Raw genomic sequence first — 26,279 nt, forward strand, 5'->3', positions numbered from 1 at the left:
GTATTCAGTCCAAACACACCGCGCCTTCTAAGTCAGGTGACCTGTAAATGCGCAAAAACTGTTTCCATTGCCGTTTTGCGAAATATTCCTTTTTCGAATTGCCTGAAAAACCACCTCATGCGAGCGCAAAAACTTTTTTGCGATAAATGGGAGTTTTTGCGAAATTGACGTGTTTCCATTGAGCGTATTTTCAATTCGCAATTTCAATTTGCGCAATTTGAAGGGTAATGGAAACGTGGCTGATGTAAGTGTGGCCTGTAGGTTCAAAGAGTTTTAGTGAGTGAGAAAATTTGTTTCATTTGAAAGATGCAGTCATTCGATGTGTCTTGTGCCAAAATAATCCACAGTTTAGCCCACATAGGCTACCGTTGTGCTCATTGTATGAATAGTTTTGAAAAAGTGGCCTAAGTATTGAGAAATGGGTTCTAGCAATTGTAAAACTGTAATGTTTGCTAACTAAAAACAATGCAGTCACACCTCTGAAAACAGTGTTTATAATGAACGGTTCATTTTCTTCAAGACAAATTTGTTTGAAAGATTTAGGAAGTGACTATGGACTCCCTTCCAATATTTAATTACTACAAATATAAAAAAGGGGTGGGAAATGTGTATATTACATAATGACAAAAAATATAGCTGCATATCCTCAATTTACAACATAACTGTAACTTATTTAAATACCCGAATGAAGGCAAACACTTTATGATTCAGAAATATGCAGAAAAACATGTGGTCTTAAAGTACACAGGGCAATACATAGGACAAAAAAAAAAAAAGATTGACGGTTCATACTGCAATTTTATTAATTTTAGCAATACAGTAAGTTTTTTAAAATCAAGTCGATTTGAGTGCATTCTGCCCATAGGCTAAGTGCTAAACATTTTAGCAACAGCAATGCACCATGTATTTTCATTCTTTACAAAATATTTCAGCACCACCATACTAGTTCTGAATCTGATCATGATTATTACTGTATTGCCATTTTAAATGGCACAATTTACATGTACAGGACATAATGCAATACTGACAAAAGACAGCAAATACAAAAACAGATCCATGATGACAGATGTGAACTACACCATTAGACATCAATATCTACAATGTCAACATCCACCTCATCACTGCTCCTTGGACCTTTATCAGACACGAGACTGCTGCTCCGCTGGACCTTTGAGTCTTCACAGCTACACATGGAAGAAAAATACAATAGTGTGTTACTCAAATGACTGACAGGTCCAGACTGTCAATAAGTGTTTATTGACCTCACCTTTTCAAAACCTTGTTTCCTTTTGATTCTGTCGATGGTGAAAGAAACCTTTGGTCCCCTGTTAAAAAAATAGATTTTAATAAACTTTACATTACAAAATACATTGTTCTTAGTAACTCTAGTAACCAATACAGATAAGTCACAGATATATTGTCTGACAAAATATTTACTATAGCAAAAGGACTAGAGCGGAGTTATTTTTTTTTACCTCCTTGTAAGAACTTTGAAGCATGACAAGCTATAAGTCATCTAAAATTTTTAAATAAATAATATACATACACTGATGCTCCAGAAGGAAACATGACGCATTAAAGCGACACTAAGGAACTTTTCCTCTGCGGTCGCCCTACAGGTTGGAAGCGGAATTACCGCTGTCATAAATAATTTCGCCGCCCGCAGCCTACTGTCGCACGCACACTCGCTGTTTATCTAGCACCGGCTTTGGAATGAACAATGTCCACAGACAAGGTAGAGTATGTTGCATGATTTCATGAAAGTATGATGTACTGCGACATCAGAAACGAAGGAAAACTAAATAATGACTATTGTAACGCTTGACGTAAAGCAAGTCAAATTTGTAGTTTTCTTATGTCTCATTCGAACTATAGAAACGCGACCCGGTTTGGCAAACTTGCATGGTGTGGTTATAGCAGATATAGGGCTGCAAAGCGAATCCAGAAGTGCCTTTCACCCTGTTACAACTTGAACCACTGATACGATTTTGGAAACATTATTTTAAGGTAAAAAATGTTCCTTAGTGTTGCTTTAAGAACTGGGGGGTGAAAACTTTTGAACAGGATGAAGATGTCCAAATTTTTCTTATCTTGTTTAACTATCAATTGTTTTTCATTTAGTACTGCCCTTCGGAAGCAACAGAAGATACTTACATGTTTCCCAGAAGACAAATTAAGTACAATTTACCTTGATCTTCAAATTCAAAATGTTTTCACCCCTATATCACCCTGGTCTATATGTAAACATCTTTTATGTAAAATATCTTATTCAGGACAGGACTAAACAAAAAATAACATGCATTTTGTATGATCCCTCTTATTTTGTTAAAATAATTAAAATTTTGTAGACTCTGCAAGGTGTATGTAAACTTTTGAGCATGACTTTTGAGCATAATATTTACTGAAGTAAATTGCATTACTATAACCCTGGAGCTCAGAGGTGTCTCACCCTCAGAGTTGACTTGTTTGATGGAGGGTGATCTGGAGCGGTTGGTGAGGGAGGGCTGTTTGTTGGTGTCCGAGCTGATGAAGGACGTGGCATCTTCTCCCTCAGCCGTGCCCATCAGAGATGCTCTGTAGTAGATCAACGGCATCCAGCTCTCCTCTCTGTTACTGATGACCTGCTCACCAGCAAACTTCTGCAGATAACTGTAGCTAGAGCGGAGATAACCCGTTTATGTTAACTGGCATGAGTGAGATGGTTTCAGCAAATAAAGAGACTGAGGCAAAATGTCATATGTGTGGAATTCCTTTAGGTTTAGCTTTAAGACTTACACAGTCTTCTTGTCGAGTTTGAGCAGTTTGCCGGAGAATTCGCTGAGGATGGTGAGGTATGAGATGTACGGTGGAGAGTGTTTCTCAGACTGCTGAACGAATCCTTTGAAAACGAACTCAATGCCGTCCCTGCACAAAGAACAAATACTAGCAAGAGGACATTTCCTTTTAAGACCTCAATATTCCTTCTCTTGTCCATCTATATTTGAATTCTAATATAAGACCAGGACTGCAGCTGACTAAATTAATCCTCAGCACTGAAATAACCAAGGATGAGACTTTTATGTACTGGCTAAATGAAGCCATGCAGTGCAGCATCTTGACGTAACTATTTTTATTCGAGGACAAACTTAGCAATCATTTGGGTTTTGGCTATATCACTATGGCCGCCATCTGAAGTGAACTTCTTCGACACTTGAGTCAGAAGCTGAGTCAGTCGAGTGGACCGCCGTACCTGTGGATCATGGCCAGGGATTCGCGGGATTTGATCTGGTCCCATCCGAAAGTGAGCGAGAAGCGTCTGGCCAGCTCCTTGATGCTGCTGTAGGTCTGAACCCTGGAGCTGCATGTGTTTCCTCTGTCCTGCTCCTGTTTCAGCCTCAGGTATAACTGAACACACACATTCACAGGATACAGCCTATATCAAATCTGCCCTTATTTCTGTGTAATTCCTATGATCATCAAAATATACTGCAGCTTTACTTTCCTCAGTTCAGAGAGGGGGAAAAACATATTTATTTGCTGCATATTAACATACAAAATACATTCATTATATTCATGTGGGGATGAGAAATCTGATTTAATTCTGATATATAACGAACACACATGGTTAATTTCACTAGTCACAAGACATTGGTCAGATCAAGTATTAATTAAATAATAATTAATGATACAAGATTCATTTTCACTTTATAGTTTTAATTACACAAATTTTGAGCAATACTAATAAATAAAATTATTTAATAAATAATAATATTGAATAATTTTTAAATCATGGAGCAGCATAGACGTAGTTATATTATAAGATACTATGGTCCAAATAAATATTTTTAAAGAGTCCAAGTTTCATTGTTATCTAAAATGCACTTTTTACACATTTACATAACTGCATTAAATTGATCAAAAGTGACAGTTAAGAGTCAAGACTGAAAAAACGAATACAAAAAAATTCTGTTTCTAATCTTCAAAAATCTTGAATATTCCAAAATATTACGCAGCACAACTGTTTTCAACATTGATAATAATAAGAAATGTTTCTTTAGCAGCAAATCATTATATATGAATGATTTCTGAAGGATCTTGTGACGCTGACTGGAGTAATGATGCTGAAAATGCAGCTTTGCCATCACAGAAATAAAGTTTATATATATATATATATATATATATATATATATATATATATATATATATATATATAGAAATACGTATTATTTTAGATGTATTATGCACTGATTTTTTGATCATATAAAAGCAGCCTTGATGAGCATAAGAGACTTCTTTCAAAACAGAACAATGTGTGCAATTTTTAAATTAAATAAATGTGTTTTTTTTAAAACAAAAGCAAAGTCTAATGATCTGTGCATGAGTTTGTGTGTGAGCACTGCTTCCATTTCCTCCGTCAGCACACAACCAACTATTAAGCTATTCAAGGAGTGGAAGAGCTGCTAGAACATTCCACACAGAGCATGATGGGACAGTGGGAGAGTGGACTCATTGTGTCTCAGAGGTGTCGACAGCTGCAGGGAGCAGAGAGCGCAGGGGCCTGGGACAGTCGGCTGAGCAGATGTGGCACACAGAGGCACGTCACATGACAGAGAACCCTCCATACCTGCTGAAGGCACTGCACCAGCGTGCGCGCGCTTTCGATCTTGTCCATCTGCCGTGTCCTGTTCAGGGTCTCTTTGATGATGTCGCCGAAGTCATTGTAGTACTGAAGGGGAGAAATGACAGCAGTGAGCGATACGGGCTGTGAAGAACGCTCGATGTGGCAACATGTCTGCCATATGGCTTCACGACTAGCAATGCAAGCCTGTGGCATACTGAGTGCACATTACCCATAAGTCTGTCTGGCTCTCAGTCTCAAGAAAAGACTCTGGTCTAGTGTAGCCTATTAGTCACGAGAGGTTGTTTCATGTATTGTATCATACTCCATGAAATTATTAGAGGAATCTTCATGGTTATAAACTATTTGAGATTTTACCACATAATAATTTTTTACTAGTCCCTCAAAACAACAGCACTTATGCAATGAACGTCTATGGGGAAAGTTGACCGGAGATTTAGATTTTTGTTAAAGCAATTACATGAATTCTTTTTGAAAATAACTGAGCTATATAAAGAGTTAAGGTAGTTGTCTATTGATCCCTGTTGAGGTGGGACTACTTTTCAAGGTAGATGAACTTCTGGTTATGCATTACTGACTCCAGGACTTCTGAAATGACGAGTCAAAGTCCCGTCTATGGGGTTAGGGTTTTAGTTCATTACACACTACTGTTCAAAGGTTTTGGGTCAGTAAGATCGTTAAATGTTTGTAAAAGAAGTCTCTTGTGCTCACCAAGGCTGCGTTTATTTGATTTGTTATTCCTGTGATGCAAAGCTGAATTTTCAGCATTTTACTCCAGTCTTCAGTGTCACATGATCATTCAGAAATCACTCTATGCTGATCTGGTGCTCAAGGAACACTTCTTTTTTAAGGTTTACTTTTGGTGTTTTTGACTTTATTATGGAAACCATGATACATTTTTTCATTGATTCTTTGCTGAATAGAATGTTCGAAATAACAGCAAATACAGTAAATGGCACTTTTGATCAATGTAATGTGTGCTTGCAGAATAAAAGTATTATTGATCACTGACCCCAAACTTTTGAACGGCAGTATATCTGACATGTAGAATCTTTCCATTCAATGTTTAAACATTATGGAACCCCTATTGCCAAACATCAACCTCCATTTTTACCCTCTATTTGCTTTAAAACATTCTTTTAAGACGCTCTAATTGGTTGTGAAAGTTGGCAATGTCAGACAGTTAAAAGAAGTGACTGCTTATTACTGATATGAAGCTATTCAAATTAGGGGTTTGTGACGCACACCAACTTTACGTTATTTGACTCTGAAAGCTGTTATTCAGAGTAGGAATGTGTGTGTGTTAGTCGTCGTTTTCACTTTGAACGCCTCATCAGGAAAAATGTTGCTAAGAGAACGTTGGCTGCTCTGTCCTGGCCGAGGCATGCGGGCATTCCAAACATGTCAGCGTGTCAAACACACACAAATACAATAACACACAGCACTGTGAATTCTGCATATTAGCTCGTAAATTCAAAGCCTACAAGCTCCAGTTATGAACACAGTCAAAAGAATAGATCACCTACATCTCATACTTGAATAACTTCACACCATATACACATTACACTCACCTAAAGGATTATTAGGAACACCATACTAACACTGTGTTTGACCCCCTTTCGCCTTCAGAACTGCCTTAATTCTACGTGGCATTGATTCAACAAGGTGCTGAAAGCATTCTTTAGAAATGTTGGTCCATATTGATAGGATAGCATCTTGCAGTTGATGGAGATTTGTGGGATGCACATCCAGGGCACGAAGCTCCCGTTCCACCAAATCCCAAAGATGCTCTATTGGGTTGAGATCTGGTGACTGTGGGGGCCATTTTAGTACAGTGAACTCATTGTCATGTTCAAGAAACCAATTTGAAATGATTCAAGCTTTGTGACATGGTGCATTATCCTGCTGGAAGTAGCCTTCAGAGGATGGGTACATGGTGGTCATAAAGGGATGGACATGGTCAGAAACAATGCTCAGGTTGGCCGTGACATTTAAACGATGCCCAATTGGCACTAAGGGACCTAAAGTGTGCCAAGAAAACATCCCCCACACCATTACACCACCACCACCACCAGCCTGCACAGTGGTAACAAGACATGATGGATCCATGTTCTCATTCTGTTTACGCCAAATTCTGACTCTACCATCTGAATGTCTCAACAGAAATCGAGACTCATCAGACCATCTTCTGCTGTTGTAGCCCATCCGCCTCAAGGTTGTGCGTGTTGTGGCTTCACAAATGCTTTGCTGCATACCTCGGTTGTAACGAGTGGTTATTTCAGTCAAAGTTGCTCTTCTATCAGCTTGAATCAGTCGGCCCATTCTCCTCTGACCTCTAGCATCAACAAGGCATTTTCGCCCACAGGACTGCCGCATACTGGATGTTTTTCCCTTTTCACACCATTCTTTGTAAACCCTAGAAATGGTTGTGCGTGAAAATCCCAGTAACTGAGCAGATTGTGAAATACTCAGACCGGCCCGTCTGGCACCAACAACCATGCCATGCTCAAAATTGCTTTAATCACCTTTATTTTCCCATTCTGACATTCAGTTTGTAGTTCAGGAGATTGTCTTGGCCAGGACCACACCCCTAAATGCATTGAAGCAACTGCCATGTGATTGGTTGATTAGATAATTGCATTAATGAGAAATTGAACAGGTGTTCCTAATAATCCTTTAGGTGAGTGTATATTAAGAAAAATACTCAGCCTAATCCAATTATTATTATGCTAAATAGATTTTTTTTTTTTAGTTTTTACAAAAAAAAAATATAGCATTTAATATGCATAAAATAATATAAAATAAGTAGTACTTATTTATATATATTTTATATATTTAAATGTATATGAAGAGTTCAGATGCAAAAGCCTCTAAGTGCCATCTGAAATTTTGTTCCAGAATGATAATTTTTATCAAGCTTGTATATTGAAGTAAATGGCAATGAAAATTACCTATTAATTGTCATTTAAGTGAAATTACTGAACTTAAATATACGAGCTTGATAAAAATGATCATTCTAGAAGAAAATTTCAGATGGCACTTAGAGGCTTTTGCATCTGAACTCTTCATATATAGTATAAAGTATATATAGTATTTAATATATTTAGTCATATAAAAATAAGTAATATATATTAAATAATATTAAAATATGTATAATAAAGTAAATATATATACTATAGTATTTTAATATATAATACTATAAAATAATTTACATATTTTTAATAACAATATTAAAATATGTACAGTGCTGGTCAGAATTATTTGCCCCCTTGGTAAATATGATCAAAGATAGCTGTAAAAAATAAATCTGCATTCTTAATCCTTTTGATATTTTATTTAAAAAAAAAACTTTACCTTTCATTGAAGTAAAAGAATTGAAAGTGGGGGGAAAATCACATTATGAAATAAATGTTTTTCTCCAAAACATGTTGGGAACAATTATTTGCCCCCTTTTCCCTTTTATTAAATACTTTTTGCAACCTCCTTTTTCCAAGATAACAGCTCTGAGTTTTTATATTAAAGTAAATAAATGTATTATAATAATAATAATAATAAAAAAAAAAAAAAATATATATATATATATATATATATATATATATATATATATATATATATATATTATCATTTATTTTAACTACAATGTTATGAGTTGTTCTGAGATTAATAAAAGTAAAATTTCCAGTGAACTGTTATTTCCTGTTGAATGCACCTTGTGGTGCTATGTTTTAGAGGCCCACCAAATTACTGTGCTTTTCTGTAGACCTTATATTGAGGTAAAAACTACAGATTAGTATAAAAATATTGATCTAATTGATTAACAGATCTCTGCTCATCTCTTTAGTTATGAGCTGGTGTTTACCGTGGGCAGAGTTTACTTTAAAGCGAGAGAGGCAAGAAACTTGAATGATGAGTGAAGTGTCATATGTACCTTCACATACTGCTTGAAAACCTCAGCAGCCATGCTCATCTCTAGTACACTGTGCACTATCAGCTTGCAGTATGATGCCAGAAGATTTCTCCTCCGGTGCAAGTCTTCCAGCCGTCCCTCTCCACACTCACTCTCACTGACTGTGACTGCGCAGACAGACACAGAGGAGAGAGAGAGAGAGAGAGAGAGAGAGAGAGAGAGAGAGAGAGAGAGAGAGAGAGAGAGAGAGAGAGAGAGAGAGAGAGAGAGAGAGAGAGACACAGGGGGAAACAGAGAGGAGCAGATTCAATAAGAGAGCGGTACAATTATGATACTCAAATCTTATAAATGAAATGCTTTCCTGAGGTGAGCTAAAGTTAACAACATTTTCTGCTCTGGAAACAGAATGTGTCTATCGTCGTCCTTCCTGGTCCTGAAGCCATCACTTAATAGAGAGGTTTCATAACAGCATTAGTGACGTGAAGAAAATCCAATAACTAAATTGCTTTTTATTACATGTTACCAGCAAAAGCTTATATTGCATTTTTCAAGCGGTAAAGAATTTGTGCCAGCGCGAATTGACGACTCTCTGAAATATTTATAGAATTGATCTGATTTGCTTCAGTCATACTTGATTTCTAATCAAATACCACAGATTCTGGTGTTATCTCATATGCTGCTAGTGTTTGTCTTAAAGCAGCACAAAGACCAAAAACAACATAAAAACTAATCTAGGAGACATAATATTGATTTTTCAGTAGATGTAGTCCTTCTGTATATGCCTACCAAAGCTTCTTGTATTTCGTGTGGACTTCTAAATATAATTTCACAAGGTTCTGTTCAGATCTAATTACCTGTTCATTTACAAGCGCAACTTCTGTAAGATCTCAAGTAATAATATCATAATGGATTATTATCATAATGCATTATCTTTTGGACTTACACTCCTTTATTCAGAGGCATGTTTGATAGGTCAGTGAGAAGGTCCGGGTGCAATTAGATTAACTAACCACGAACAAATACTGTGTTCTGCAAGAGTAATAGAGGGAGAATGAGGCTGATGGAGTTTTTTATGTGATTATTTTAGCCTGACATTGGCTGGTGTAGTGACTGACTGCCATCTGCTGGTGAACTTGAGACTACTCTGATCTATCAGGACACCTTTGTATGTTCTTTCAAGTGTGTTTGTGTGTGTGTGTGTGTGTGTGTGTGTGTGTGTGTGTGTGTGTGTGTGTGTGTGTGTGTGTGTGTGTGTGTGTGTGTGTGTGTGTGTGTGTGTGTGTGTGTGTGTGTGTGTGTGTGTCAAAAGTTTGCAGTTGGTAAGAAGTCTCTTATGCTCAAAAAGGCTGCATGTATTTGAACAAAAATATAATTAACAGTACTATGGTGAAATTACATTACAGAAATAACTGTTTGCAATTTGAATATATTTAGAAATTATTTCTGTATTGGTAAAGCTGAATTTTCAGCATCCATTACTCCAGTCTTCAGTGTCATGTGATCCTTCAGAAATTATTCTAATATGCAGATTTGGTGCTCAAGTAACTTTTCTTATTATTAATATTAATGTTGAAACAGTTGTGCAGCATAATAACTATATTTTGCTATTTTATAGATTTTTTTACAAAACAACATATTATGAATATATAACATTATGAAATATGAATTATGTAGCTGTTTTTCCTTACATATTTCTGACAAACAGCACATGTCACTGTGTCACTCAGAGCATCATATATAGAATGAGACAGTCTCTGTCTCTCAGGGAAACAACGTCTGTCACAAAAGCATCAAGAGCCGTTGTGATTTTGTTCCTCATGTTTTCGTCTCGGTGGCTTAATTGGGCCCAGGGGAGAGGGGGGCCCGCACCCACACATTAAAAGTTTGTCCCGGGCCCAGTGAATTTTAATGGCAGAATTTTATGATACCTTAGGTATTCTGATCTAGATAATATTATAGGGATACATTTTCCACCAAAAAAAAAAAAAAAGATTTAAAAAAATAGGCATCAGATGTTTTCTTTAAAAGACGTTTGATTTGAACTCCACACTAGTCAGATACTGTAGCTCATAAAGTTAATGGCCAATTGGGAAGCAATTTCACCATTTCAATGACTTTGAAGAGCCATTTTTACTTGTATTTAGCACTTGGTAAGTGTTAATTTTGAACCATTCTGTGAGCAAACCCCACATTGAATGCGTCATTGAGTTCCAACAACATGAAAGTTTTCTGTTTTGTGCGTATTTTCAAAGACACCTCAAGATCGGATCTAAAAGGCAACGCTGGATCTGTTGAGGCCGTCCACATGTCAGCCCACAGCAGAGCACAGGCCAAACAAGGACCCTATGATTTACTGTAAATGAAAAGGGAAGAGAACCTTTACTGCTGTGGGTGTCCAGCTCAGGGCTGGTGAAGACATGCTCCAGGACGAAGGAAAGAAGAGCTTTCTGGAGTTTGGGATCAGGGGTGTACAGCAATGGAGTGCCTGCAGACGAATCCCACATCTGAAGCTGGTAATTATGAGCTATGAGAACGTCACTCAGACACATGAAGGCCTTTGTGAAAAACAACATAAAACAGACAGTGCCTGATCAACAGATGTGATATCAATTAGACAACATAACAAAAAATCTACTATAATTCTACTGTAATTGGCATAAATAATTGATGTGATTAATTATTTTTGATTAAAAATGTGACATCAGTTCCCTGAAAACATTGACAGTTCGAAGCAGTCTTAAAATAAACAGATTGCCAGGAACTTTCATTAGGTTTAGTTTCAATCAGAGTGTTTTTCTGCTGTCAGCTTGCCCTGGCATGGAGTGAGGATTCATTAAAACACAACGCAGGTGCCAAGGGCACTCCGCAAGAAATTAAAGTCAAAACAAATAGGATTCAAACAATGCCAGCGCATCGGCCCACTGGCACACGCGCCACTGCTTAACACACAGACAATACGCTCTGATGTGTTTGGAATAATCCACTTTGAAGAAAAGGCTGAACCGAGTGGCACGCCATGAACAGAGAGACAAACGTGATGCTCACTTGCTCTCGTACAAGCTGCTCAGCGTGCGAGAGACAGCGGTGGCATTTCTCACAGAACGCACGTAGCTGGTTTCTCTGCTGGAGGGAGGACTCCTAAAACCACACACAAGCACACACATCCATAACAACGACAATTCTTTTTTATTTAATTATAATGCATGCAGTTTTTATGACCATATTGATTGAGAAAGTACACAAAGCTTTGACATTTAGGGGGAAAAGTCATGAATTTTGAGCGACAGGAATGAGCAGAGTATAATTACGCAAAATAGCAGAAACGGAAAGAAGCACAGCGGGCTCTAACTGATGTAGACTGATGAAAGCGTCATTGCGAGCAGCGCCGCCAGACTCGTGTGTAAAATATTCTTTCATAATTATGTTCACGTGGAGCTCCGAGGTGGACGTGCCGGATCGGTTCCTCCATCCCACGTAGTCGTAATGTCAATTCAGCTAAATGACTCTTTTTGAAACCGACATACATCCCAATTTTATGCTGAACACGTCTTCCCCCGCCCCCTTACCTCGGGTCGCCATTGATATTAGAATTGCAGATTGAGTCGAGCTGCCGCCTGGGCCCAAAAAATTGCCGCCTGCGCTGTCAGTTATTGATGACGAGGCCAGAGGAGCAAGCGGCCATTCCTGAGCCAGCATTGAGCACCTCTTACCTACAGCAGTCTTATTGGCCGCCAATATTTCACTGCATAAAGGTTAGAGTTGGGGAGATATGATTACCCCGTGCACTGCATGGAAATATAGGTCTAATAAAAGGCCCTGCTATTAGAGTTGAAATGTTCACACAACAGCGAACCATTACGCCCCCTACAATCCATCACCAACATCTACTTTTTACTAAAGACTCACGATCAATCGCTTTCTATCACTTATTAAAATCCGCTAGACATACCCATAGAGCCTCTGTGTTGATATCTGAAATGTAATGTGGCAGGTTTAAAGGACACGGATCTTCGTGATGGATCATATGGCAACTCTGTAGACAGACAGTCTCGCATGCTTAAAAATGCTTGATTAATTAATCGCCCAAGGGAAAACTCTGTGCGTGTGTCTGTACATGTAGATATTACCATTCTAAGCATGATATTGGCCATCTCTGACAGCAGTCACGCTCCAATCAGAGTGAAAGAGAAAGGTATATGGCTCACCCTGGAGGTCACACCTTCTCCAAAGGTGTTGAGCTTCCACAGAACACAGCTGCACATACAGCGCAGAGCCTCAACCGTCACCTACGAGAATTACAAATTAGAAAGACGAACCAGGAAAAAAGAATGATATAGGTGCTAGGTGGTTCGGTACAGGGCTAATAATGTCACCTCCATGGGAAGACCGCCATGTTTTATCTCCACCTCCAGTAGTTTGGTCCCCAGCTCATAAAGGCTCCATTTAGACAGATCCTGAGCACTAGACAGAGTTGATAAAGCAACAGACAATAAGTCACATAAAGAAACAGAGCATATTTTGAATAATTCTGTGTATAGTTCTTAACTGAACTTGTTAATGGTGCAATTAAAAGCACATCCTGGTAACATTTCCAGAACATTCATATTACCAAAAAAAAGTTCTTAAAACATAAAGGCCTGGTTTCATAGACAGGGCTTAGATTAAGCCAGGATTAGGCCTTAGCTTAATTAAGACATTTAAGTATCTTTTATAAATGTGCCTTAGAAAAAAACATTACTTGTCTGCATCTTGAGACAAAACATTGGCAGTGACATATTTTAAGATATCCGTTAAAACAGCTCAAACATGCATTTTAGTCTGGGACTAAGCTTAAAGGTGGTTTTAAAATTTAAAATTTTTTTTTTTTTTCCTAACGATCCGCTAGCTGCCCGCCCCATAAGCATGCCGTCAAAAAACGCGTTTCTGTAGGCAGCCTAGGCTCTGAGATCTGCACACAAAAACAAATGGTTTAGCCAAACACTCAAAACCAAAACAAATAGTGTTCCAACCAATCACCGACAGGGGGAGAGTGTTGTGAGGTTTTGTGCTCGTGCACGGCTGCACGCGAAGTCAGAGCTGAAGAAAAAGCTGGCTCAAAACCTCACAACACCCTCCCCCTGTCGGTGATTGGTTGGAACACTATTTGTTTTGGTTTTGAGTGTTTGGCTAAACCATTTGTTTTTGTGTGCAGATCTCAGGGCCTAGGCTGCCTAAAGAGACGCGTTTTTTTGACGGCATGCTTATGGGGCGGGCAGCTAGCGGATCGTTAGGAAAGATTAGATGAATGTGATAAAAATATTTTTGGTCCTGAAATCACTGATACCACCTTTAAGCCTTGTCTTTGAAACCAGGGGGGAAAAAAATACTTTTTTGAATGTTTGCAGAATGTATAAAGTAACATTTTCATAACCTAATGGGAACGTTAGGAAAACATTCTTAGAACATATCATTGTTAGCAGGGTGTGTAAAACTCACAGAATGAGTGCGTTAGATTTTACAATAGAATGTGATTATCGCAAGTGTTGCAGTGTGCATATGTGGATAGAATAAACTAACAGAAACTGCTTACATGTTGAACGCAGTAAGTTTCTTCAGTGTGGACAGAATTTCCAAAGTGTTGTCCTCGCTTGCAGTGAAACAACCGCTCTGTAGATACAGACACAAAAAGGTACAGTCACAATAAATCAATGTCAGAATTTTTATTTATTTATTTTTTCATGTCAAGATCCAGATAAAATCCATTTATGAATCTGGTAAAGCTTGTAAAAGAGCATCTAGCCCTGGCTATCATAGTTTATGGTTCTTTGAGTATACTCACACTCAGTGATTCTTCTAACCATGTTCCCAGTGTGTTTGTCCAGTGCTGGATGAGGCGGTCAAAGGTGGGTCGGGCCAGGGAGTGCCAGGGAGAATCCTGAGCACAGAGGCTCTGGTAAGAACGAGCAGCCGTCTCCAGCAGTCCTGTGTCTGTGTGTCTGGCCACCACAGCCTCCAACTCAGCCAGCAATGCCTGCACATACTACACCAAAATGCACATTAAAAGTAAAAGAGAAGTGCTCTAGATACAGTTATATTGTTCTACTGTTCAAAAGTTTGGGGTCAGTAAGATTTCTTTTGAAAGAAATGAATCAAATTCAGCAAGACAAAATTGACATTTAAGACATTTGTAATGTTATAAAAATAAGTATTTATCAAATGAATGCAAAAATTATCACTGTGTTCAACATTAATAATAATAAGAAATGCACCAAATCATCAGAAATGCACGTCATCATGTGACTCTGAACACTGGAGTAATGGCAACTGAAAATTCAGCTGTCATCACAGGAATAAATTACATTTTAAAAATAATTAATATAAAAAGTATTTTAAATTGAAATAATATTTCACAATAATACTGTTTTTATACAGATTTATTATGTTAGATTTATTATTTTATGTAGTGAAGTCATCAGTGCATCAGATGACACACAAACACTCACCTGTGAGTTTTCAAGATCACAGGTGTCCGTTTGGAAAAACTGAGGTATTCTTAGGAAGGAGGTCAGCTTTTCAGCATCCTCTGAGTACTAGAGTATGTGATTAGATATCAGGTGATCAGCTGTGCTCAGTATATGGGGAAGCAGTCATGGTAAAATGAACAGTGCACTTATTATTCTTTTACCTTAGATAACAGCTCAGGCAGCACTTTAATGAAGTGTTCAGTGAGTGTAGCGCAGGCATCAGTTTGCAACTTTTTCTCTTTAGTACTTATCACCTAAAAACAAATATAGATAATGTAAGATATCTGTAAGAAAGTGAATGGCTGGAGTCTAAAAATAAAAATAAAATATATCTGACAGCCCTGTTAAATCAGCGCCATCTTATGAAAGTATCTAAATGAGAGATTCAAAATAAAGTCTCACCTTTTTACCTGCTCCTCTCCCCGACAAAGGTGGACCCTCTGCAGCCTGCCTGACTGATGCCAACATGAGCTCAATCACAAAGGCTTCCTCAGCACTGCTCAGAGCTGCGGTTCATAAAACATTCTAGTTCATAAACGCCAGAGGAGAACTGGCCCCCGACTGAGCCCGGGTTCTCCCAAGGTTTTTTTTTCTCCATTAGGTCACCTGATGGAGTTTTTCGGTTCCTTGCCACTGTTGCCTTTGGCTTGCTCAGTTGGGGATATTTGGGGATATTTAATTTAATTAATCAATCAACGATACTATTGATCAGCATTACCAAACGTAGACGTTCCACTAGAAACAAACATTGATGTATTGTTCTAATTTATTACTGTGAAGCTGCTTTGATACAACCTGTGTTGTGAAAAGCGCTATATAAATAAACTTGACTTGACTTGACTTGACTTCATATACATACACAATCAAATATATAGGCACCGCACAAAAAAGTGACAGTTTGTTTTCTAACAGTGGGTTTCAACCAGCGGAGATCATTCTGGATAGCAATCAATTATTTTTATTTTTATTATTTATTTCTACAGTGTAGTTTGAATATTAAAAATAGAGTAGCTTTATATTTAATTGTAGACATTAGTTAAAGGATAAACATTTCTGCTAAGGTGTACTAAGCAGGTAAGCTGTTAAAGCGTACTAGCCTTGTTCTTGACAGGACGTGTGAGGTAAGAGCAGTGAGGTAAGACCGGTCCAGTCCTTCAGCAGAGTTCCAGCACTGTCCCACAGACTATCAACGAGGTACAGCACATGCTGGTGCAGCTATAACACAAGGGAGAGAACTAAAATCATTATTTTAAAATCACAAAACTCTGACCCATGTTTAATTATGGCTGGGGTTATTTCCATATCCCACTTTTCTCTCTTCTTCAATCGTTTCCTGTCCTTTCTCTCAATGACACAACAACAAAAACATGCTGGATGTGTTAATGATAGCTAAGGCCACTTACAGTAAACACAGAACACATTCTTGAGTTAGATGACTGGTTAATGTCCACATGTATCATAGAGATCTTTGTGATAATCCCAATGTTTAAAAAAGACAGCATGGAATTATTTAATTTTCAAATTTAGTATTCATATTTATTTTTTATTTTATTGCACCATAAAAAAAGGTTATATTTAATTTTTTTATTTAATTAAATTTTTTATTTAAAGTTTATTTCGATTTAAATGTTTATTGCCCACACAGACACCTGCTTGTGCCCATTCACTACTCACAATATGCAATTTTTAAGTTAAAAACACAAACAAAAACACACTTGGAGTTAACAAACCTTGCTCTCAGTGTGGAAGTGGATAAGGGATCGCACTCTGGCTAAGACTAACTCTCTGTGTCTATCCTGATCGGAGGCTCCTTCTCTGGGCCTTGATAATTCAGGGTTACTTAGCAGCCTAAGAGCAAAGAAATTACACCATGTTACACCAAAATTTACACATATGTACATATGGGAGACAAATGGGAATGGGCTTTTGTAGAACGACTCATAAGCAGTCAAAGACAATCAACACATACCTATTGTAGAGGAATTCTCCCGCAGTGATAGCTAGAGGTCTGTGAGAGCAGTACACAAACTGGAAGACGTTCTTATGGTCATCAGGACTCAGAACATCCTCACAGGATCTGGCACAGAAGGGAATAATTTCATTTTACATTTAAGCATTTGGCTGACGCTTTTATCCAAAGCGACTTACATTGCATTTCAAGGTACACATTTTTACATTTTTATCAGTTCTTGCTTTCCCTGTGAATCAAGTCCATGAAACTGGCGTTGCAAGCGCCAACGCTCTACTGTTTGAGCTACAGGAAAGCTGAGGAAACTGAGGAACAGTCACGAATATGCTTTGCAGAGGAGAAGTCAAAGTTTGGATGATCACACTTTATGAGGAATAGTCAGCATGAGGAGCAAGGGGGAGATACTTACTGGGACATGACCATGAGCAATCTCACGGCCTGTATGGCCACTTCATGGTCTTTATCCAGAGTCAAAGAGATCATCCTCTCCTTCAACAGAAACAGGAGTCAATCGCTCATGTAAACACTTTAACTACCCGCTTTGAGAGCAATCTCGCAAAAACCTACAATAGGACTTGAGTTAGAGACCCACGATGCACTTAAGCAGCTCTTTAAATTACGGTTGTGCTAATGTACTTGCTGTCGTTATTGAGGCTATGGTGAGGGTGGGGTCCTGTGGGAAGCCATCAGGCCAGTGAGCCCAAGGCAAAACCTGAGGGGCTTTCCAGCCTGTCAATCAGCAATCCTGCCCTCCTGCTGTCCCACTATAGCTTCACTGGACCTGAACTTACATACTGCCAAAAAAGCTTACAGACTGCTTCCATGTGAGAAGTTTGGGCAAAACAGCATGACTGCAAGAGTTTGAGGGCAAACTTACAGCCAGTAAACAACTCTCCAACTTTATTTTTTTACAGAAGTTACTCTCAGAAACGATTTGAGCTTAAAACGGTCACGGTGTCTTAACCAGATATGTGATAAATACACAATACAGTCATGTTCATTTGAGATTTTGTCCTAATCACGGGCAACAGCAACAAGCTGAACTTTTGTAAGTTGCTTGGTTTCTATGGCATCATGCTGAGTAACTCCACTCCAACATCCCTGATCCATTCAGCTGTGCTGCACAAAACTGTATATCAGAAATCATTTATGTTCTAATTGGCTGTGATTGTGGCGTGATGTACAGCATTTTTGTGTAAAGTTCACAGACAAATTAGCTAGAAATTTTATGTTATTGTGCCTCGTTAGGACATGAGATGTATTCAAATTGTTGCACTTACACACTAGTCTATGGTAGCCTGGGTTTCCCCATGCTGCCTTGTGCACAGCGCGATTTTATTCACGCTGCTAGGCAGCCTGGATTCCATGGACCAGATTTTCCCCTCAGCGAGGGGACCAATCACAGAACGGGGAGGAAGCAGCAAGACGATTACGACGTCTATGCGACACACCGAAGCAGTATGTTTGTATCTATGGATCCAACATGGCATCAGACGCGAAGTTACCTTTCGATGCAGCCTTAGATAGTGTTCTGAGTAGTTTAGAACGCAAGTTTAATTCGTCTTCTTCCTCGTCGAATTTCTGTCGCTCTACATACGTCATCTGGTATAAATGAAACGATTGGCTATGAGCTACGTACAGGCGCATTTGATAGACATTCGTAGCGCCCAATAAACGGCTCTGGGCATTCGTAAACCACGCCTCAAATACGAGAAAATGAACATGTGGCTCCCAGACCACGTCTCAATGAGACGAGGTCTGACGTTAGCCAGGCTAAGTCTATGCCATTTTGTAGTATAAACAGTGTGAGTAGTGTGTTAACATTATAAAAGTGCACTTCTAATACCCAGATGATGCACTTAATAAACTGAAATTATGAAGTGTGGCATGTTGGACACTTAATTCACTCAGCTGTCACAGCTTTCAGTGCACAGAGGAGGAGTAGGTGCTATCAGACTTCCATGACAAAATAACCATAAAAAATGCATACACTACACGGTTACATAGTGTATAGAGCATTAATTGTGACACAACTAGTGTAAGAATGTGGAAGCAGTTGTTACCTTAAACCGTATCGTAAAAAGGTCCATTTTGGAACTACTTTGGTCCTGATAAAGTCCCTGTAGACCCAGCACACATTTCAGACGCACATCAGGTTGCTGCAGAATATACAACAAATAAAACATGGTCAAAAATCAACTCAACTCATCAACAACAATCGGAAAATTAAACTGTTCTGTAAACCCTACACTACTGGGTCACCCACCTTGTCATGCATCATCCATCCCACATACTTCAGGTAGCTGTCGTTCAGAAACACAGAACTATACAGCTTCATCCACACCATCAGTTCCTCCATACAGATCGCCCTGATTTCAGGAATCACGTCTCTGAAATTCACCACACAGTGATAATGGTACAAGGTTTTTCTTTTTTTCAAGGATGTAAGGGCTATAAGTGTGGTTGAATTAAAGATTACCTGTATCTCTTCAGGAAGACTCCTTTGAAAATGGCATCCATCATGTTCTCAATTTCAAATTTCCTGTCCTGTAACTGAGGAATGAAAGTAATTTGTTGGTTATTCACATTTTGTGTAATCATATATTGTTTCCTGTACATCAACACTACCATTCAAACATTTGGGGTCAGTAGGACTTTCTTTGCTTTTATTCACCAAGGATTCTGAATAAAAGGATTTACTGTTATTAGATCAAATAAATGCAGCCTTGGTGAGCATAAGAGACTTCTTTAAAACATTTCACACATTTAAAAATCCTACCAATCCCAAACTTCTGAATGCTAGTCTATATCATTTGTATATTATACTATTCCACCTACAGTATAAGTCAACACAAGTCTGGTGATTGAATAAAAACCTTGGGTATCTTAAAAGTTATTGGAAGTGCAAGTCATGTACTGTCGTTAGCAGACATCTGTATGATGGTTTGAATTGTACATGTCACTTACATCATTGAGTGTCAGAGTATCATATACAATTCAAAACATGTATTTTTTTTAAAACATATATGTATATCTATAGTTTTATTTACTCACCAAACCAAAATTTTACTCACACTTGGACTTCAGAAAGAACTATGTATAGAAATGTTGAACTCTTGTTGTCACAGTCTAACCTCACTGATCTTTCTCTGGATCCTGTCCAGCCGCTGAGAAGCCCGTTTGCTGGCCATCTTAGCCAGCTCAACCTCATAAAGCCGCTGACTGTTATCGACACTGACACTGAGGTTGAGAGCCACATTCACCAAAGCGCTGAGCAGCTTCACTGCTGCAGAGACACACACAACAGTGGCAAAACATCAGCATTCGGGATATGCGTGTGGTTCAGGTCAAGGGGAATTAATGTTCAGAGGGGAACTTACCTGCTAGCGTACAGGTGTGCCTGAAAGCGCGAACTCTGGAATCGGACAGCTCTGTCAGCAGTGAAATGAGTGTGTTCAAGAGGTAGCCATCAAAGATGACAGAGCTCTGACACTGGGCCACTAGCACCGATACGAACTCACAGAAGTGTGAACGAAACCTCTTCCAGTACAAGCCGGACATGATGAGGGGATACTCGCCACTGTCCTGAGGAGGATGGAGAGATGACAGAGATGTAAAAATACCTTTAGTTTTAAATTGTAATATACACTACCATTCAAAAGTTTGGGGTCAGTAAGATATTTTTTAAAGAAATGAATACTCTTAAACCGTACCATGTCAAGAGGCCACGTGACAGTTAAAATCCACGGAAATGCAAGGAACTTCTTAAATTGTAAACCCGTGTCCTGTGATTAAATAAAGGCAAATAAGTCATCAGTAAGAGCAAAGAACATGGCAAAGCATTCAATGATGAGTATGCTGAATGTCTAACCTCATCCAGATCTTCCACCATTTTACTCATGACGTCGGTATCCTGTTTGCTCTGAAACATCTCTGCTGTGACCATCCCTACAAAACACACATAGCATTCACATCCTGAACTATGATATTTGTTAGATACAAGCCACAAAAAAAAACTAAACCACTAAAAATGAACCAAGACCATCAAAATTGTCCACTATTTTAAAAAGATACTATTATGAAAGAGAGCACAGTTGCCTTTGCATCCTGAACACTGGATGAAGAAGCTGATGAGATCGAGCAGTGCTGTGTCTCTGTCGACGGTGTACGCATCAATCCAGTCATCCACCACAGCCTTGCACAAAACAGACCAAACATCCATATAATATAGATTTGTTTAAACTTATATGACCTGAATAGAACTTTGTGACCTCCCAAATATGTATCTGTAACAGGGCTGATCTAGATGGATGTACCTGCATGGCGCTCCTGCCCATGCTGACCACCTCAAACAGGGTGACGGCTTCCACATCTCCATTTTTGAGCTGTTCGTTCTCTGCTCTGCCCAGGCTGCCGTTACTGCTCTTTGAACGCTTTCGCTTGGCATTTTCAGAGCATTCCCGGGCTTTCCTCTTTCCTCTCTGAACACAATAAAAAATACTACCAGATTACAACTGATCTTACAGTATATCTCAAAGGAAATTGTCTGTGCTATAATGAAAGTCTATGAGATGTAACCTGTTGTAAGGTTTTTTTGTGTGTGTGTGTGTGTTTTAGTTTTTGAGAGAAAGGAGTGGTAGCTCTTACCACAGTCTTCTGTCTGTTTTCATTTCTCTCACTTGAGACGTGATGCACCGATGCACAGGAAGAGACGTCGACTACTGAGTTCTCTCTGAAAACAGGATGCACAGGCAGTTGTTTCTATGTACACACAGCACACCATAAATATATAATGTAATTTTAAAAAGAATGCAGAGGTAGTTTTCATGTGTCTCACTTTTGCACCGATCTGGACAGTAAAGTTGGCTCTGCTATCATCTCCTCTTAGATCATAGTTGGACTAGGAACTGATGCTCTTCTGTATTACAACAAACGAAAAATAATTATAAAAGTGAGCATCATGTGAGCACTTCAATGTTCCTATATCACTGACAATAATGTTGCTACTATTTGTTACACACCAATCAACGAAAATGTTGTTATATGCAATTTGTAATAAAATGCAACATCATGCATCTAGAAAGAGATCACACGTCTTTGCATTTTATTTACACAGTTCAGTTTTGTATTTATTATTTTACTATCTATATATAACAAATGAGATTATATGCAATTACAGTACAACAGAATTAAATACAACTAGCTGTGAACCTTCTGAATTTGTAAATGTATTACATATTACAATTCATTTTACTTATTATATTTAATGATTATACACTATAGTTTAACAGTGTTATTATCACTTAAATACTCTCTTTTAATACATTTAAAAGAGTTAGGCTACTTTTCAGGATAAAAGTGTCAGTGTTAATACTATGTAACGGAGTGGATCACAACCTTTTGACTACCATTGTTAATATAAGGTAATATTTGAAAGCCCCTATGTAAGATACGATAGTATAATCTATTACTGTTAATGATAACAAAGCTCACTGCTTTCATATGTTTTATATTCACAGAAGCTAGATAAAAAGATTAAACACGAGCTCTTGCAGCGATTTTCCGTGATTTTTACAACAACCAGTAAATGCAAACGTTCAACTTGTTTGTCAAAATATTTCAAAAACGTTTCACTTCGATTTTCATTGATACATACCTGAACATAGACTCGGAAAACACATCAAAAAAGCATTAAGTGACAAAGTGACCTCTTCTTGGATGCCATTGGCTGAGATGCACGTCAACAAAACAAAACTAAAAAACTGATTCGCTAGTTTGAGTGTCAGTCAAAAATCTCTCATTCCTCTCTTACTGTGTCATTTTATAACAAAAGCCTCAAATGAGAAGAGCCTGCAGTTTCATTCATTTGAATGTTTGAACGGTGCAAACCGTTGCTGTTAGGTTAAGAACAAACCTTGCATGCCATTAGGTTTGTTATTTAAACCAATAAGCAACGAAAAGATAATCGGGATATAAGCGTCTGTTGACCTCTCTGTTTATTATGTATATATATATAGCCTATATATCACGAAAATTATGCAAAAACGCAAATACAGCTTTATGAATCTTACCAGTGACAGTCGTCATCTGGATTGGAAGATTAATGTAAACTGTCTGCACGTATAGATTAGGCTACTTCCCAGTTCATCATAGCCGCGTGCACGTCAACGAGAGCGCGCTGTACGTCTGACGTCAGCCCATGGGAGGTAGGCTATATTGTATAACTTCAGCATAAAGAAAACATAACTTCAGCATATAATATAGCAATAACTTGATTTAAACAGCATTTTTCATAAACTGCTTAAATGAATATAAAGACGTATATATTTTATTTATACAGTATTTTAAAGTGATAATATTATGAAAGTATAGGCAGGCTACAGTATAATAATTAACTATGACAAATAAAATTAATTTCAATATGTAATAAAACAGTCTAATATATAATAAATGAGATTCAGAAGGTTCACAGCTGATTGATTCTGCAGCATTCTGGACTCAATTATATATATATATATACAGTATATATATATATATATATATATATATATATATATATATATATATATATATATATATATATATATATATATATATATATATATATATATTACAAATGTATGCTTATTTTATTAATAAAGTTATATATATATATATATACATATTCTTTCTTATTTTTACTGTTAACCAACATATCCGCTTCTCCTGATCACCTTGTTTGAGTTTATTTTGTGACAATGACCAGGCTATACACTATACATTAGAAGGGTGGAGATATGAAATCACACATGTAATGCTGATGATCACTGCTAGTACTCATCAATGGGAAGAAGATGTGCAACAGTCAAGTATACAGATGCATTATAAAAAAAAACATTATTGCATTTTTTTAAAGAAAGAATCCTCTATATGTATGAAAACTCAGAAATCATGAGCAAACAATGCTAAATAAATATCTAAGAAGGCTAAAATAAATTACTCATAAGTGGTAGTACTCAGAATGTAAACTTTTTTCTTTATGACAACAATGTTTCAAGGTCTTAAAAATAGATAGGTATAACATTATCACAGTCTTATACAGATGAACAAAATCAAGTAACACTCTAAATGATCATTTTTCGAGAGAATTCACTTTTATTCTCACATTTTCTCGCCATCCACTTGAGGCACTGTGGATCCAGCTGTCAGGAGAGGTTAGAGACAGATTCTCTTTCAGAGCTCTTCTGAGAGTGCCAGTACCGTTGATATAATGTTTTGTGTTAACTCTGACACCCTGTGAAAAGTAAATCCATTATTTATGCATGATTACTTCCTTCTGATTCTAACAAATGGAATCAAAACCACTCTCACCAGCTCAAGAGATGTGCTGGCAACTGAGGATCCAGCTTGGACCCATCCTCTTTCGAAAGAGACATTTTCAACTGCTTGAAATTGGCTTCAATATCCTTTCTTATGATGGATAATGGCAAGCTGTCTTTGAAAGACTTTAGCACTTGCTGTAACAGAGACAAAAAAAAAATTGAATGTTGTACAGAATCAAACTTTTTTTATGCTTTTTATGAATAGATAATATTAAGTGAATGAAGATGAAGTCAAATAAACTCACATAGATTGCTGATAGCTGATGTGCGATGTACTTATGACTCCCCAGATGCTTCACATCTTCATTTACCTGCTGACTGAGAACCAGCAGCTGGTTCAGCCTCCCAATATAAGGAAAATAAGCTGGAAAGTAGAAACATTTTAAATGAACCTGATTACTGGGCTTTGCTGCATTTCATTAAAGAACACTATTTTCTATGTGTAAATAAATCAAATCTTCCTCCACTTAAAATGTGAGATTCTAGAACTTTTTAAATATGTATGTTTGTTCATTTTAATATAAATGTAGTATACATGTATTAAGGAATCCAGTTTGTAAAAGAATGCTAAAAACTAGCTAATTACATTTCTGAAGCATTCTATGTATTATGTTGTCTTATTAGTATTATTATTATGTTTTCTTTCTTTTTTTGTTATGCATTTTATGTATAGGGCAGCTAATTTAATATTTTCTTGAAATGGATATTATTTTTAATCTTACTTTATAGTAATTATTGTATTTGTACTTTTTTCATGTTAAGTACTTGGTGCTTATTGTCATGCTTTTTTATTGTAGAACAACATAAGCTGCATTTCTTGTATAAAAGGTGAAATACAAATAAAGTTTATTATTATTATTACCCAGGTATGGTCTCAACCATTGGGTGGTGAATGTTACAGTACCGCATTCCAAAATAATTACCATTCTAGCCAAATATTCTACTTCTGTGGTCTCACCATCTGCAAGAGATTTTTCCAGCATGTCAATAGGCCTTCCGTGTATCATATAAACTTCCACTCGAGGAAATAGAGAGAATAAATTCATAACTTCCAAATGTTCCTAAAGAAATGGAAATAAATGGGAACACATTATCCAAAAATCATAACTGAGTTAAGACGTATGGTTAATTGGTGGTTAGTTAGCCTATACCTCAAGCTGAAGCACCGGTTCAGACGAATGTTCAAGGCATTGGTTCATCTGATTTATTATCTCCGCCCCTATTGACACAACCAGATTCAGAGGTTGTATGATAGCAATTATACTAATACAGTAAAGTTATTATTGTCATCAGTATAGTCTTAAGCTTACCATGTCTCTTAAAACTTTCAGACTCCTCAGGACTAGAGTCCTGTTTAAGATTCTCCTGAAACTGCTAATGTAGATTAGCTTTGTTGAATGTTGAGAGAAACACACAGGTATATTCAGCATCAGTGTAAGTGTCTCACCTGATGGACCTGAGCTCTGATCAACAGATCCAGCTGGCTGCAGAGACACAGCATCTCCAGTGCCACCTGATCACTGCTCAGGTGAATGGGCATCAAGGGCTTCCTCACACACACCTCAACTGTAGACAACGAGAAATAAAGCATGAATGTGTTCATATTCAATCAGATGATCATTTCATAAAAAAATAAATAATAATAATAATAATAAGCAACTGTTATTGAAGAGATCGGCATTACCTTTGAAATGTGAACGATAAGAACATGGTTTGCAAAGCGGATCCGTCAGACTCACAGCAGCCATTGCCACCGTAATAATCGCACCAGTGACACAGATTTATATGATTAATGCTGAATTTATTCGTTTATTTATCCATTAAGGGCGTTTGTCACTCTCGTTGCAAAGGCGCATTTCAGCGGTCCTCCTCCTCTCCATTGTGTTCATTCATTCACCCCGCGGCATGAGATGTAAATAAA

General features: G+C 37.6%; 1 protein-coding gene across 6 annotated transcripts; it reads right to left on the bottom strand.

Moving 5' to 3' along the window:
* Nucleotides 1–479: 479 nt before the first annotated feature.
* On the bottom strand, nucleotides 480–23,185 carry LOC308692084 (cohesin subunit SA-2). 6 transcript variants are annotated; one of them, XM_081367809.1, is made up of 32 exons: nucleotides 23,069–23,185; nucleotides 21,835–21,915; nucleotides 21,645–21,729; nucleotides 21,314–21,478; nucleotides 21,096–21,192; nucleotides 20,869–20,945; nucleotides 20,711–20,782; nucleotides 20,378–20,582; nucleotides 20,132–20,283; nucleotides 19,477–19,550; nucleotides 19,264–19,387; nucleotides 19,061–19,156; nucleotides 17,407–17,486; nucleotides 16,998–17,105; nucleotides 16,759–16,876; nucleotides 16,126–16,243; nucleotides 15,431–15,534; nucleotides 15,190–15,282; nucleotides 15,008–15,094; nucleotides 14,344–14,544; nucleotides 14,095–14,171; nucleotides 12,899–12,986; nucleotides 12,731–12,811; nucleotides 11,571–11,663; nucleotides 10,903–11,080; nucleotides 8,547–8,692; nucleotides 4,604–4,705; nucleotides 3,230–3,384; nucleotides 2,776–2,904; nucleotides 2,450–2,655; nucleotides 1,268–1,325; nucleotides 480–1,184 (listed from the first exon to the last, which is right to left on the bottom strand). In XM_081367809.1, exons 2-32 carry the CDS (start codon nucleotides 21,873–21,875, stop codon nucleotides 1,082–1,084), a joined length of 3,513 nt encoding a protein of 1,170 aa, XP_081223935.1. In that variant the 5' UTR covers nucleotides 21,876–21,915; nucleotides 23,069–23,185; the 3' UTR covers nucleotides 480–1,081. The 6 variants fall into 6 exon arrangements, with proteins under 6 accessions (XP_081223935.1, XP_081223938.1, XP_081223937.1 ...); XM_081367812.1 differs by having other exon boundaries at nucleotides 15,431–15,483; nucleotides 23,069–23,167; XM_081367811.1 differs by having other exon boundaries at nucleotides 14,344–14,535; nucleotides 23,069–23,167.
* Between the last annotated feature and the right edge of the window lie 3,094 nt (nucleotides 23,186–26,279).

Source organism: Scardinius erythrophthalmus (genome assembly GCF_964197995.2).
Source record: "Scardinius erythrophthalmus genome assembly, chromosome: 6".
Lineage (NCBI taxonomy): Eukaryota > Metazoa > Chordata > Actinopteri > Cypriniformes > Leuciscidae > Scardinius > Scardinius erythrophthalmus.

Excerpts from the sequence above, each read along its gene's own strand:
- LOC308692084 (XM_081367809.1), bottom strand. The coding sequence starts at position 21,875 with ATGATAGCAGAGCCAACTTTACTGTCCAGATCGGTGCAAAA. Across the intron at positions 14,172-14,343 it reads GGTTAGAAGAATCACTGAGT|AGCGGTTGTTTCACTGCAAG; the intron begins GTGAGTATACTC and ends CTGTATCTACAG. Across the intron at positions 12,812-12,898 it reads ATGGCGGTCTTCCCATGGAG|GTGACGGTTGAGGCTCTGCG; the intron begins GTGACATTATTA and ends TAATTCTCGTAG.